The 14,170-nt window shown below is 40.3% G+C and overlaps 1 protein-coding gene and 1 long non-coding RNA gene across 2 annotated transcripts; one reads left to right on the top strand and one right to left on the bottom strand.

Moving 5' to 3' along the window:
• Positions 1-788: 788 nt before the first annotated feature.
• On the bottom strand, positions 789-9,997 carry mcm2 (minichromosome maintenance complex component 2). The gene is made up of 20 exons (XM_018702982.2): positions 9,856-9,997; positions 8,490-8,683; positions 8,229-8,401; positions 8,009-8,139; positions 7,787-7,925; positions 7,612-7,709; positions 7,394-7,515; positions 6,134-6,341; positions 5,914-6,048; positions 5,334-5,525; positions 5,144-5,237; positions 4,942-5,020; positions 4,464-4,635; positions 4,243-4,369; positions 3,591-3,703; positions 3,325-3,489; positions 3,054-3,128; positions 2,731-2,913; positions 2,287-2,442; positions 789-1,675 (listed from the first exon to the last, which is right to left on the bottom strand). Exons 1-20 carry the CDS (start codon positions 9,859-9,861, stop codon positions 1,565-1,567), a joined length of 2,673 nt encoding a protein of 890 aa, XP_018558498.1. The 5' UTR covers positions 9,862-9,997; the 3' UTR covers positions 789-1,564.
• A 3,181-nt stretch (positions 9,998-13,178) lies between these two features.
• Positions 13,179-13,926, top strand: LOC108901493 (uncharacterized). The gene is made up of 2 exons (XR_007814275.1): positions 13,179-13,231; positions 13,365-13,926. It is a non-coding gene; the product is annotated as an uncharacterized LOC108901493 (long non-coding RNA).
• The last annotated feature ends 244 nt before the right edge of the window (positions 13,927-14,170 follow it).

Genomic DNA, 14,170 nt, shown 5'->3' with positions numbered 1-14,170 from the left:
TCGTAAATCGCTCCTCCCAACTTTTAAATTAAAAAAACAAACAAATAAAAGTAATTTATGCAGCAAGAAATGGACCGACATGACTATGTGGAGCTATATATATATATAGTAAATGTAAACAATTAATATAAAAGGTATTTTGACACATCAGTATATCAGTTTTGTCTGACTACAGATAAAGGGTATTTACAGAGTTATTGCTTCATCATTTATATTTAGAAATAAGTTTTCTTGTAACATTATTTGTAGTCTTTGCTTTGTTAAATTATGAGGATCAATAGTCATAAAACAGATTAACCAAAACAAAACTGAGAATAAATTAAGGAGAGCAACATGTCTCAGAGGACAGGAAGTGTCTCGTGTGTGATTCAGATGAGATCTTACTGTCCATTTTATCATTAAGTTCAGCGTTTAAACTGAAAATGTCTCCTGAGCACCTCTAATTTAATTTATACTGAACAAAATTATCCAGGACAAATGTAAACAGGAGCAGAAAACCAGCAGCTTAAGAGTTAGAAACGTTCTAAAATTATAAAACACGTTTCTTGTTCCCAGGTTGTGAATTTGGTCAAACTCCTGCATTAACATTTTCTATTTAGAGTCCAGTCATTCAGCTGCTAAACCTGCTGCACAGTCAGTAAGTTTGGACCACAGGCTGCCAACAGTCAGCAGAAATTAAAAGAGCTGCGACGCTGCAGAGAGTACAATTAAATCAGTGTTTGTTAATGAGGCGGCCTGAGATCTGGACAAAAACTCCCTGTGGAGAAAAAACAGACACGAGACAGATGTTTAACAAATACAAGTTTAATATCAAAACAGACCTACAAGTGAATGAAAACAGTAGAAACATTAAACACGAGTTTGTTTTAACCTCTTTAAGTACTTAATGTGTTTCTTTTTAACTATCTGACACATTTAAATCTGCACCTCTGTCTGTAAAACATCCTCCATCCTGACACCAGTTACCAGGTGAGTTCAGGTCAAACAATAAATCCCGTTTCTTCAACAACACCGACACAAACATGTACATTTATTTACAAAAAGCCCCACCTGAGGGCCAGATACAGACCGGAAGAGTTAGATCCTCTTATTTTTTGTGATATAAACAATTCTTTTTGCTTATTTTACTGTATATTTTTTGCAGTTAATCGTTCGTGGGGATGCAGGGAAACATCAGGTATAAACTTGAGCGGATAATTTGACTTTTTGAACACTAGAAATTCTACATCTTCAGGATCCTCTTCCCTCTTCTGCTACTTTAAGATTCAATTCTTTCAAAAATCAGCATCTAAATCTCCACTTTAACGCTCTGACCGTCTTCTGTTAAGGGTGAAAATTGCCTCCTTCCTCCAGTGGAACAATTTCACGCCGTGTTGATGAAGGCATTTTTCTCCTCTTCAGACATTTCCCAATCAGTTTAGACCCCAAAGGCATCAACGTCCTCACCCTGGAGTCCGACATGATGAAAAACAGAGCAGTTTCTTTTCTCCCCAATGACCCATTTTGGGTCCAGGAACAGAGTTCATGTAGCACTGTTTTAGCGAGGAGGAAGAGGAGGAGGCTCTTAGAACTGCTGCAGGATCAGTTTCTTCTTCCCGTCATGGCTGAACTTGTTGGAGCGGAAAAGGTCGCTGTCGTAGAAGGCCGACAGGTTGTGGATGTTGATCTGTCTCGCCTGGAGGAGAAAGAGGAGGAGGAGGAGGAGGAAGAGGAGGGAGGAGAGGACAAAAGAGGTGATTAAATGTAATCATCATTTCTCAATTATAACTATTATTAAATTATTTTACATGGGCCTTATTTTCCCATGTCCTGTCTGTTTAACCAGAAACATTGCTACATTTCAATACCAGATTCCATTGACAAAATCAGTGATTTTACCGAGCAGAACACAGGAGCTGCTGGAATACCACTGCCTCCATCTGTTAGTTGGTTTGTGTTACTGTGGGGTACTTTTACTTAATGCAAAGGATCTGAATACTGCTTCCACCACTGGAGGTCACAATAAGACAAACAAACTAACAGATGGAGGCAGTGGTATTCCAGCAGCTCCTGTGCTCTGCTCAGTAAAATTCCTGTTTTTGTCAATGGAGTCTGGTGCTGATATATAGGGATGTTTTGGATCTTACTCTTTAATAAGAAGCTCTGTCTCTGTAGGAATCTTATTTGTAAACAAACATATGCTTTTCCTGCACATATTTTAAAGACTGTATAACATTAACAGTAACTATCACCTGTGAATCATCATTTTGCATCAAAACAAAAAGATGTCCTTGGTTTGTTGGTTACCTTGTCATGCAGGTCTTTCTCTGGGATCTCGATGGTGTCGTTCTGGACTCCGTACCGGTTCCTCTGGTAGGCCACCTGCTCGGCCACCAGCTGTTTGAGGATGAAGAGCAGCAGCTCGTTGTTGTCTCTGCGGAAGGCGAGGTAACGAGCGAACGTCTGGACAGAAACACAGGAGACAGCACTCAGTGAACATCAGGGACTGCAGTGTACAGACTACTATTACTGGATTCATTTGAAACTGAAAAAAACATGATGATTCTCAGGCAAGTTGTGAGTTAAAAGGAGCATCTTTTTCTAAAACCTCGAAGCAGAGTTGTGGACGTTTACTTGCAATGGAGACCAGAGACAATGATTTCTTTGAAAAGCTTACATCACATCAAATCTAAAATTCTGTGTTTCATGTCTGTGCGATCAAATTGAAGAGAGAAAAAAAATCCCACGAACCTTCCTCATGCTCCTCATGACACTGAACTTCTGCGTGTCGATGAAGCTCTCCAGCATCACCCTGATCGCCATGTTGACGTCGTCCTCCAGCACGTAGTCCCTCAGGTGCATCTTGGCGTGGGCCTCGGCCATGCGGATCATGGACTCAATGTGACGAACTGTGATGGGGATGCTGCCTGTGGCCTGTTAGCGAGACCGAGACCGGCATTAATGACGTGTCCAAACTGCCATTCAAAGCAGCAGCAAACTACTTCTCTCATGTTTTCAGGGTTACAGGGGTTTTCCAGAGGTTTCTAAACGTGTTTAAAGTTCAGAGGACTCACCATCGACTCTTTGCGGAGGTCGCTGTAGATGCGAGCCACCTTGTCCTGGTCCATCTGGTTCAGTTTGGGATGAACCTGCAGACACAACAACAAAATATTTATTGGCAAAACAGTAGTAAACTGTAGTTTGGCCTTAAGTGAACTGTTGCATCTCAACTGACAAAAATCTGATTTAAGAGGCTCAAAAAGAAATAAAGTTAAATTTTAAAAGGCTTATTTTGTTCTGCATCTCGGTAAAACAGATCTAGTCATTTAAAGATCACATTCGTACCCGCTCCTTGGCGTAGATGATGTACTTCCTCAGCAGCTCCTGGGGAATCGGCGGCACGTCGGAGGAGTTGGGCAGAACCACCTCTTCTAAGGCCACGCCGCCATCCTTGTGACTGGGGTGATGTTTGATGTGGGAGCCGACCACGAAGCGCGCCAACATCTCATCCTGATTGGTAAAAAAAAACAAAAAAAAGACCCAATCGTGAACCAAAAGGAGACAGCGACTCATTTGTAATTCGATGAGGACAGGTCTGAAGATGTGTGTACCTGCACGGGGTCGACGGTGTCTCGGACGACACACAGGACGTCAAAACGCGACACGATTGGCTCCGTCAGGTCGACGTTCTCAGCGAAGGTCAGTGAAGGGTCGTACCTCCCGCCTGCAACAAACACCACCAGCTGTTATCCACAAGATCAGGATCACAGAGAGCAACACCTGCTCACAAACCAAACAGTTTGTGTCCTTGTAAAGCACCTTGTATTTGCTGATTTTAATAAGTGTGTATGGCAAAAACTATTCTAATGTGTCCATCACAATTTCCTACAGCTGTTTAAAACCCTAAAATATGAGGTTTACTATCAGATAAAACAGAAAAGCTTCACAATTCCTCACATTTTGATTTAAATTATTTGAATATTTGTCAGCTGATCAATCAACTTATCAGTCGATCTTAAAGAGGCTCCTGGTTCAGCATGTCTCTCGGGATTTACATCAGTTTCCAACCAGCACCTGAACACACCACGCTCTGCAAGTTGATTTTCACAACATCGTGGGAAAAAAATCTGCTAATTTATTTTCATGGTTTGGGGAGTTATCAGCAGATCAAATAAATCTGAGAACGCTCCTTTAAAAGTTGATCAGCTTCAGTCTGGTGTGAGACAATAAAGTGAGCGACATATTAATTCTGTGTTCACGTACCAATGGGGTTAGAGGCAGCGATGACGGTACACCTGGCCTGCAGCGAGGTGACGATGCCGGCTTTAGAGATGGAGATGCTCTGCTGCTCCATGGCCTCGTGGATACTCGTCCTGTCTGCGTCGTTCATCTGGAGCGCACAGAGACGCGGTTAGATGTTTTTTAAACGACATTCTAGGACAGAGAAGTGGTGTTTTCTACTGTTACAGCTCCGGTCCGCTCACCTTGTCGAACTCATCGATCAGACAGACGCCGCGGTCGGCCAGCACCAGCGCTCCGGCCTCTAGCGTCCACTCTCGGCTGACCGGGTGTCTCTGGACGTAGGCGGTCAAACCGACGGCAGAGGCTCCCTGACCTGTGGTGAACACGGCGCGACTCGCCACCTTCTCCACGTACCTGCACAGAGAAACACATCAGGGCGGTTTTTAGTATTATTTTACATCAATCCAACTGTGCCAGGCCAGACAGTACTGCAGACAGCTATAGTAATTATTTCTAAGAATAAAACTCTTTGGATTCTAAATTCAGAAATAACTGCATTTATCTTTAATGAGACCTTTTCTTCCTCCCACTTTTACTCTTGAGGCTCTACAGAGTCCATAACTGCTTCTCTTTGCTTGACACAGTCCAGATCAACAGCAACACAAACCAAAATCTCTTTATCTTCACTGTGCATCTAACTTGATTTATTTTAACACGTACTTGAGGAACTGGGACTTGGCCGTTCCTGGGTCTCCACACAGAAGCACATTGATGTCTCCACGCACCTTATGTTTACCACCTGGAGGAGAGAGGGAGAGGGGAAGTGAATGTTTTCTAACCAGCAAATGTACGAGCTTAAACCGTAAAAAGCAGATTAAAACTGATCACAGGCTCATTATTTGCTCCAGCTCATAGTTTTTACCTGGGTTTTTAGGCTCTCCTCCGAACAGCGACAGGGCCAGGGCTCTCTTGATGTCCTCGTGACCGTAGATGGACGGAGCCATGCTGGCAAAGATCTAAAAACACGGCATAAAAACGAGTCAGAAAACACAGAGGACGACTGTTAACGCTGACAATCTGACCATTTAGACTTAGGCTGTCCGACTCCTCACCCTCTCTCCAATGCGTTCGTCCTTGGACAGGGCAACGATGGCCTTCACGTCTTCGTCCGTCAGCTCGGCCACGGCGACGCCCTCGTCCCGGCAGGTGATGTGGTTGGCCAGGATCACCGTGGCGAACACAGGGAAGCCGTTTGCCATGTTCAGAGAGCCGTCGTAGTTGTTGTGGTAGATGCCCGTCAACTCCTGAGAGACGGGGAAAAAAAAGGTCGAAGTTTTCATCTGTTTATTTAAAGCTCTCACTAGTTCTTCAGACTTTCCATGATACAAAGGCTTTAAATTACTGTTCACATTTTAAACATGCTTAATTTCTCAGCTACAGTGCTGACTGTTGGATATATTGAACCAGAAATAACAGCAATATATTCTGGCTTTTATTTTGTAGTAGTCTTGGCGACCCTTTCTATTTTTATTTAAAGCGATTTTGTCTGTGAGTATAATTATAAAACAAGTGTATTTTTCTAATGTGCAAACAAATAAAAATAAGATTAAGCTAGCTAACGGTTTAATCTCATCCTAAAATGTTTTTATTCCTATTTCACAAAGGAGAATCATTTATTTAAAACAGACTCACGATCTCGTCTCCAGGTTTGCAGTTGTCCACCAGGTCAGCGAGCAGGATGGCGTCTTTGGAGCGCGGCAGGCGGCCGGCGGCGACTTTACCGGGGCTTTCCTGGATGGTGATTCTCTGGTAGTTCTGGTACACCGTCTGTAAGGAGGAAAAAAACGGATTAATTCACCGAGACAAAGACGACTTTCGACCTTCACAACAAACCACTGACGTGTCCTCTCACCTCCTCCATGTTGATCTCGAACGGCCCCTGGGACTGACACTCGGGACAGGAGCCCGGCTTCACCTCCTGGTTCTGGGACTGGAAGAAGGGCCCGAGCACGAAGTTACACTTGTTACAGTTGTACTTGACCATGCCGAGCTGAGGGAGGACGCCGGTGCAGCTGCTCACCACACCGCTCGTCCGGATCAGCTGGTTCAGGTGGAGCTGCCTGGAGGAGGACGAAGAGGAGGAGGTGGTTTGTAAAGAGCAGAAAAGCTTCAGTGGAGCAGCTGAATCTGATTTGATCTGTTGTTCTGAACAAGTTCATTCATCTTCAGGTGAACAGGGTTTCTGGACATTGTATTTAAGACCGTTTAAGATCTTTTCAGTGCTATTTTAATGCAATCTTTACTGTTAAACAATCCAAGAATGACAATAAGGCCTATAATCATCCTAATGTAATTGATCAGTTACCAAGACCTGGACTCAGATAGGCAGCAGAAAACTTATTGACCAATCAATAATTAAATCCAGTGATGTTCTGTTAATATGGGATGTGTCCTGTGAGCCTGCAAAAACAGTTCTTTTTAAACAGAACTGATCGGGTGTTACCGTTTCCTTGAGTTGTCTCTAATAGTTTCAGACATGTTAATATTTTCTAATCTTCAAGGTAACACATTTTCATTATAAATTGAACTCACTGTAAATTTATCTACAGAAGGACACTTTTTTATTAACTTCAACCTAAAACAAAAAAGCCTTTATTTGAAGAACTAAATTAAGACGTTAAGACCTGCAGATAATCCTGGTTTAAACATTAAAGTCAATCTTCCTTGGGCTTATTGCTTCTAAAACACTGCCTGTGCACAATATTAATAATTTGTGTGACTGATGTATTATTTACTATGATTATATCGTCTCAGTCTGCACTGCTCTGAGTAGAAAATGATTTATTCAGGGTTTGTTTATAACTCTAAAATTAGACTGTTCAGCCTGTAGAACATACAACACCTTCTAGTCCTTTGGGAGAAACCTCATGCCGCATTCATGTCCCATTAAAATTACCGTAATCAGGAGTTTCTGATTTGTAAACAGAGTTAATATCAACATCCAAGTCTTAGCTACGTCTGAGAAACTCAGGACTGTTCTGAAACCTCCAATATTAAAACTTAATGACAGAAGTTCCAGAAACCCAAACAAATACAGACGTTGTTGTTTGATGGATCCACCCCACCCGACGTGAACGCAGCATCAGACAGGACAGGTGTTGTAAGACGTTACCTGAGCGAGCGGATCTCCTCGACCAGCGGCAGGTTGCAGATGCGGACGTGGATCTCGTGGGCGATGCGGTCGTATTTCGGGTACATGGCGAGCACCACCTCTTTAGCCGCTTCATCAAAAACCTGGACGAGACACGAGCAGGTTCGTTTTAATGGAACCTAAGTTTGATTTTAGTCACTTAGACACCTGTTGTTCATTATAACAAAAAAACAACTTACCTTCAACATCTCAGTCGGAGCCTCGGGCAGGAAATAGGCCAGGACATGTTCTCTGGCTGCGAGGTCTTCGTAGTTTACAACCAGACTCTCCTTATTCTCTGTAACAAAAGGTTCATTCATTAAAAACCAGTCGAGGGTCCAGGACAGAGATTTATCAGCGTGTTGTGTTTGTTACCTTTACACATGTCGCTGATTTTCTCCTTGAACACGTTGTGGCCGTTTTCGTCCACGTGAGTCCGCAGGAAGTTCTTGAAGCGGTTGTAGATTTCCAGTCTGGGAGCCGCCATCGACACCCACTCCCTCACAGTGTGGCCCTGCAGAGCGGGGAAACGTCCTTTTAGTAAAACGCTATCGAAGCTGGGGGAGTACAAGTCATCTCTGTCTCTTTACTACAAACCTTCATGTCCTCCAGGTTCTCGATGCTCTCGATCATTTCCTCCTCTTCTCCATCTGCGACGCCCTCTGCTGCCCGCTCAGCCAATCGCCTTCGCCGAGCCGCCGGGCGCTCGTCATCCTCATCTTCGCTGTCTGGATCATGGCGAAATAAGCACGTTATTCATTGTTTGTCTGTTGTGAGCTAGCAGGAAGCTACAGCTGGAGCCTTCTGGCCTCCTCACCGTAGAGCAGTCCTCTCCTCAGCCGCCCGCTGATTCCCTGCTCCCTGTCCCTCCTCCTCATCGCCTCCTCGGCGGCGGCCCTGGCTCCAGGCGACAGCTCGGACAGATCCTCATCGTCCAGGTCCAGACCCTCTGCTTCGTACTGATCCAGTGCCGGGATGACCCGGTAATCCCTGACACAGAAAGAGAGAAGCTGCTGTTAGCTGTAGCCCCACTAACTATTAATCTGCTGTTTGAAATCCATCCCCCGTGTGTCCTCACCTCTCCATCCCGTCCCCGATCAGGTCCTCCCCATCTGCGTCCTCCTCCTCCTCTCCGGGCAGGGGTCCCTCCCCCAGCAGCCCCTCCGACTCATCCTCAAAGGGCGGCAGGTCTCGTCCAGGGCTGGACGTCAGGTCTCCTCTCCTGGAGGCTCGGCTGGGGCTGGTGGCCATGTGGTACGACTCAGAGGAATCCTGACGAAAACAAACATCACTCTTTATCTCTGAAACTGACCGTGCTGCATAATGAGAACTTCTGATTTTGATCGTTTTAGTAAATTGTATTTCATATCCGTCTTGAAAGCAGTGCTTCTGCTTGTAGTAGAGTATTTTTAAATTGTAGTTCATTCCTTTTAAGTACCTACAATAAAAATTTGTTTAGTTTTATTGTCCTATCGTCTTTGACATGCTCTTATTTGGTGATTTCACCTGTTGTAATTTGTTTTTACTCACTGTCTCTGTTGTTATTAGTGTGTAACTCTTTCTAAATGATATTTCTCTTTAGTCTGTGACAATAAGAACTGAAATTAACGACCATTTTTACTTAAATTCAGAACATATGTATGTTTTTCCATCCATTTCCATTGTTTTCCAGTCATTTAAAGTTACAAACTAACCTCAAAGTTAGTTTTACCTCCTCAGCAGCAGCGTACTGTACAAATAAATGTCACTGAGCGTATTTAGATTACATTTTTTACTCTGGTTAACATGTTAATAAAGATCACAAATGTTATATCCAAGAAAATAATGTGTCATAATAACTGATAAAGCTGCACCACACAGTGATAATATAATACTGTCTTTTAACAGAGAGGTTAAAAGATAAAAACACAAGATGGAGGAATTATCATTAGTCACCAACTGAATAACTGCAATAGTCAGTGCATGTGGAAGAGCTTCTCTACATTAAACTCGTTTTACTGGTGGTTTAAGCAGGTTACATGTTCTTCTCTAATGTCTGCTGTTGTTTGTGACTTCTGTTTTAGAGATGTTTAAACTGACACTTCAACTTTATTTAACTTAACAGAGAAGACAAAGCTGAGCAGCCACATGGCAGGAAACGACAACACAAACAAAACAGATTAATATTCAGAGCTCACAAGATTTAAAACCGAATCATTTTGTATTTCAGCGCGGATTCAAACTTTAAAACGGTTTTAATCCAGTTTTCTCACAGAAAACTTCACACTCTGACTCTGTCCTCCATTGTTTTGTCGTAGCAAAACTACAAACGTCAAACTTAATTCACAACAACGCAAATTACAAACATATTTCAGCTTTGTTTAGCTTCTCGCCGCTCCAGTAGAAACTTAAAACCGATAGAAAAAAAGCTCTTTATTGTCTAATTGTTCGTGGTTTTAACTCACCGCCATCGCTGCACGTCTGTCTCTCTCTGCCTCTTGTAAAGAAACTTCTTCTTCTTCCTGCCGGAGTCGCTTTTCGCGCGAAACGACCACATGACGCTGAAAGCCCGCGAAAAGTAATGAATATTCAAAGTAAGCTCTGACGTTCTTTCTCCTGATTGGACATAATGTTTTAAAAAGGCGGGGCCTTGGAGAGCAGTGTGTTTGGTTTTTACAACACCCTGAGAGACGCGCGTTCGGCCGGCGTCACGGTAACGCGTGTGAGTGACAGCGGCGCGGGCCGTGAATATAAAACAAACGCACCCTTCTCTGAGCAGGCGCAGGGGAAGGGTCTGTGACGTTTGTGATTTTTCCCGGGAACACTCGGGCCGCGTTCAAATCCACGTCACGTCCTCCCTTTACTGAAAGGAAACGATGGGGCGCGTCCCAAAACTGTTTAATTTCTCCTGTTTTTATCCCTGTATTTAAAAAAAACACGATTAAACAAAACAACACTTTAAAAAACAACACGCAAGCATCGTATCTGTATGAAATATACACAATATACTATAAATACAAGAAAAAAACTTAAGATAAATAGAACAGAATGACCATGAATACATAAAAAATAAGTAATCAATAAATATAATACACAAATAAAATTAAATAAAGACTATGAACAAAATTAAACGTTTGAAACAAAAATATTAGCATCATTAAAAATGAAATAAAACAGCTTTACTTAAACTGTGAATATGCTGCAGTTCTTTGGGGTGAAAAGTTCATTTCAGGTTTTTTTCCGGATGAATTTTATTTGATGTCTGTATCATGTCTAAAAGATTGTAAGATGTTTGTAAAATAGTGGTGTCTTAGAAACAGTAAATATTTGTCATGACACAAAATAAGTACAGTGTCAAAATGTTAAAATAGATAGACATTGATATTAATAATCATCAGTTCTTTAAATAGAAATTGACTATGTAAAAGTTTGAAGTGAGGAAAAGAGGATGTGGTTAATGTGTGACTGGGGGTTTCAGTTCACATTAATGAAGAATCATGACCATGTGAGTCTGTAACAGAGAGGAAGTGTTGTGTTTGTCAGTCGAGGCCAGCAGGTGTGTCGCTCACTGTTTCTCTGTCGTTGACGCCGTCTGCAGCAGCTCCTGGAGGATATTTCCAACGCAGGGATGGAAGAAGCTGGTGTGGAGCTGGAGACTCGTGTGACCTACTCACCTGTTCCCCAAAACCCAGACCAGGTTCAGCCAAGTTTCAGAGTACCACAGAAACTGCTGTTCATACTGGTGACCATGGTCCTGTGTGGTACAGTCATACAGGCCTGTTTCATCCATCATCTTTACAATCAAGTACCTGTGAGTATCAGTTTAATCTCAGTCCATTTGACCAATTATTCTATTCAGATTTTACCTCTGAATCTTTCGGAGTTTTCTTTCTTCTTTACTCGACATCTGTCAGTCTGCAAGAAAAGCAGCAACACCAGTGTAGAAATACTGCTAGAAGTAGAAGTCACACATTCAAAAATTACATATTAGCATTAAAATATACCTAAAGTACATGAAGGAAAAGTACTCATTAAGCAGGATAGCTCATTGCTAAATAATATACTGTGTACTGGTTTTACTTTCTGCTGAGGCAGTGTTTACAAAGGACTTATACACTGTAATTCATGTATTTCTTGATTGATCATTTCCTCATGAGTTGCTATAATATAAAGCATTAGTAAGTGATTTATTGACATTAATAAATCCATTAATTACAGATTATAAACCGTTAATAAATGGTGCCTCGGCAGGAAATGGCACCAAAGAGCAATACCACAGTGTAGAAACTTTACAAGTAAAAATCCATCTTTCAAAATTTTACTTAAGTAATAGTACAAAATCATTACAAATTAACAATCAATCACATTTGGTACCAAATGTGGGAGTACTCATTGTGCAGAAAGTCCCATTTCAGAAGATATTATTTTTACATTATCTGTAATAATACAACAATCTTTGTCTGCAAAATGAGCAGTACCTACAGGCTGTCAAATAAATTTAGTGCCGTAAAATGTATTAATAAAAATGTATTTTCAGCAGAAAATGGAAATAATCAAGTAAAATATGAATTCTTCACTTTTGTACAGTACTTGAGCACATGGACAGTTTTTCTTGTCCCTGTAGTTTGATAAAGTAATTTTAACTCACTTTTTAGGTTTTTTACAAATTAAATAAAATGTTCTTCTCACAGTGAAATTCATGGCAGAGCTGAAAAGATTAGCTGTTTGAAAGATAATTAATCTGCAACTATTGTGATCAATTTTTTTAAAGCTTTCATTCTTCAGCCTCTGCTTTTCTATATTTTATATATTATATAAACGGAATATCCTCTGGAGATTTAATCTATTGATCTAGATAAATCAGGCAATAAGAGGATGCCACATATCACAATTACAATTATTAATTATTTGTTAAAAAAACAATAATATTAATAATAATAATCAACAGATTTATCAATAATTAAAATAATTGTTAGTTATGGCCCTAATCCTCACACCTAAACAATGCTGACTTATCATTTTAGTCGATGATTGTATTATATGCATGTTTATTGGTGTGTTATGTTATTACTTTATAAAGTATTATTTAATAAAATTATTTCATAAAATAATATTTTATTTAAAAATATATATATTTCATTTTTATAAAATACACTGTTGCCCATAAAGTTGGAACAATTTTTTCAGACACATTCCTCTTTTTATTCCTATTTATACACATCAGTAATCTCCTTTGACCAGGTGCAATGATTACATACGGAGTCCCAGTTACCAAGTTTGTTTTGAGAAGATATGCACTATATCCACCAAGAATAAATCACATTGTCACAATCATTTCATGAGAAGAGTTAAAAACTTTATGAGAAACAGTACTATTGTATGTCTCTCAGGTGAATCCTTTTTTGGTATATTTTATATTTTATATTTTATATTTTCTGAATTTTTGATTAACACAGCAGCATCCAGTAACAGCTCAAATGACAAATGTGCAGAGATAATTTTTCCACCAGAATTAGATCAAACTGTATTAATGAAGCATATTGTATTAATGAAGAATGTGTTTTTAACTTCCTTTACAGGATGTTTCAGCTCTGACCTCAAACACCACATCAGGTACAGATCTCAGGTCTCTGTACATTCTGTTTAGATTATTAATTTCATCACTTTCATGGATTAATATCTCTCTCTCTCTCTCTCTCTCTCTATATATATATATATATATATATATATATATATATATAATTTTATTTTATTAATTAATTTATTTTTTTCTCCCCAATGAAGGAGAGGAAGGAAAGCCAAGCTCGGCACAGTCTTCAAAAGCATTTGCACATCTGAGAGGTAAAACAACTCAGTGTTTTTAATATTCCAGAGATGGAAAGATGTTTAACAGAACAAAACTGATTGATTTCATACCTTTACATTAAATTAAATCAAACAATTATTTTTGCCTTGTGTTATTTTTTGTGCACAGGTGGATCAGCTGTGGTCCATGAAAATGAGTTTGTGCACTGGAACATAGATGATGACACTCTTCTTCATGACATCGACCACAGAGGGGGGAGACTTGTCATTCAGAAAGAGGGTTATTACCATGTTTACTCCAAGATTTCGTACATAAACACCACAATGTTTTACCACAGTGTTATGCTCACCGGTCCTCGTTACAAAGAGGATATTACTCTCATTAAGTCATGGAAAAACTCAGTTCAGAGTTTAGATCAATCCAACAGTTGCCTGGATGGAGTGTTTCACTTAACTAAAGGCTGCACCATTTTTGTCAAAGTGAGCGACACCTCAAAAATTTTCAAGAATCCAACACAGAATTACTTTGGTGCATTCATAATCTAAACAGCTCCCAGTGTGGATTGGAATTTGAAATTAGCAAAAACACAGTAAATATAACAAATGGCGGGCTCTGTTTAATAATTGTGCTTTAGAACATGGCGAATGTAAACAGAAAGTCCATATACAGACATCTATCAGTCTTACTGTGATACTGAAGAAAACATAAAAATGTGATGATTTTAAATGAAGTTCTGGTGCATCTTTTTTTTCCTCTGATTTCTAAACAGATTTATGGACATTTACTTGTGATGTACTTCAGAGATGAATGTAAAAACACATGTTGCAGTCAAATCTGAATATTCATAATATGATTTCAAATTTTATAGCACCTGCATATATCATTCTTTATAACACATTTTTATTGTGCAGATTAAAGAAAAGGTGACTGCTACTAGAAATGCTGAATAATGACATGCCTTTTGGAGAGATAGT

The sequence above is a fragment of the Lates calcarifer genome, linkage group LG12 (genome assembly GCF_001640805.2).
Source record: "Lates calcarifer isolate ASB-BC8 linkage group LG12, TLL_Latcal_v3, whole genome shotgun sequence".
In the NCBI taxonomy this organism is placed as follows: Eukaryota; Metazoa; Chordata; class Actinopteri; family Centropomidae; genus Lates; species Lates calcarifer.
This window is presented reverse-complemented; position numbering and strand designations above follow the sequence as displayed.

What these genes read in the sequence shown, in the direction of transcription:
- mcm2 (XM_018702982.2), bottom strand. An exon ending in ATCGGGGACGGGATGGAGAG is followed by an intron (nt 8,402 to 8,489) that starts GTGAGGACACAC and finishes TTTCTGTGTCAG; the next exon opens with GGATTACCGGGTCATCCCGG. An exon ending in AGAACCTGGAGGACATGAAG is followed by an intron (nt 7,926 to 8,008) that starts GTTTGTAGTAAA and finishes CCCGCTCTGCAG; the next exon opens with GGCCACACTGTGAGGGAGTG.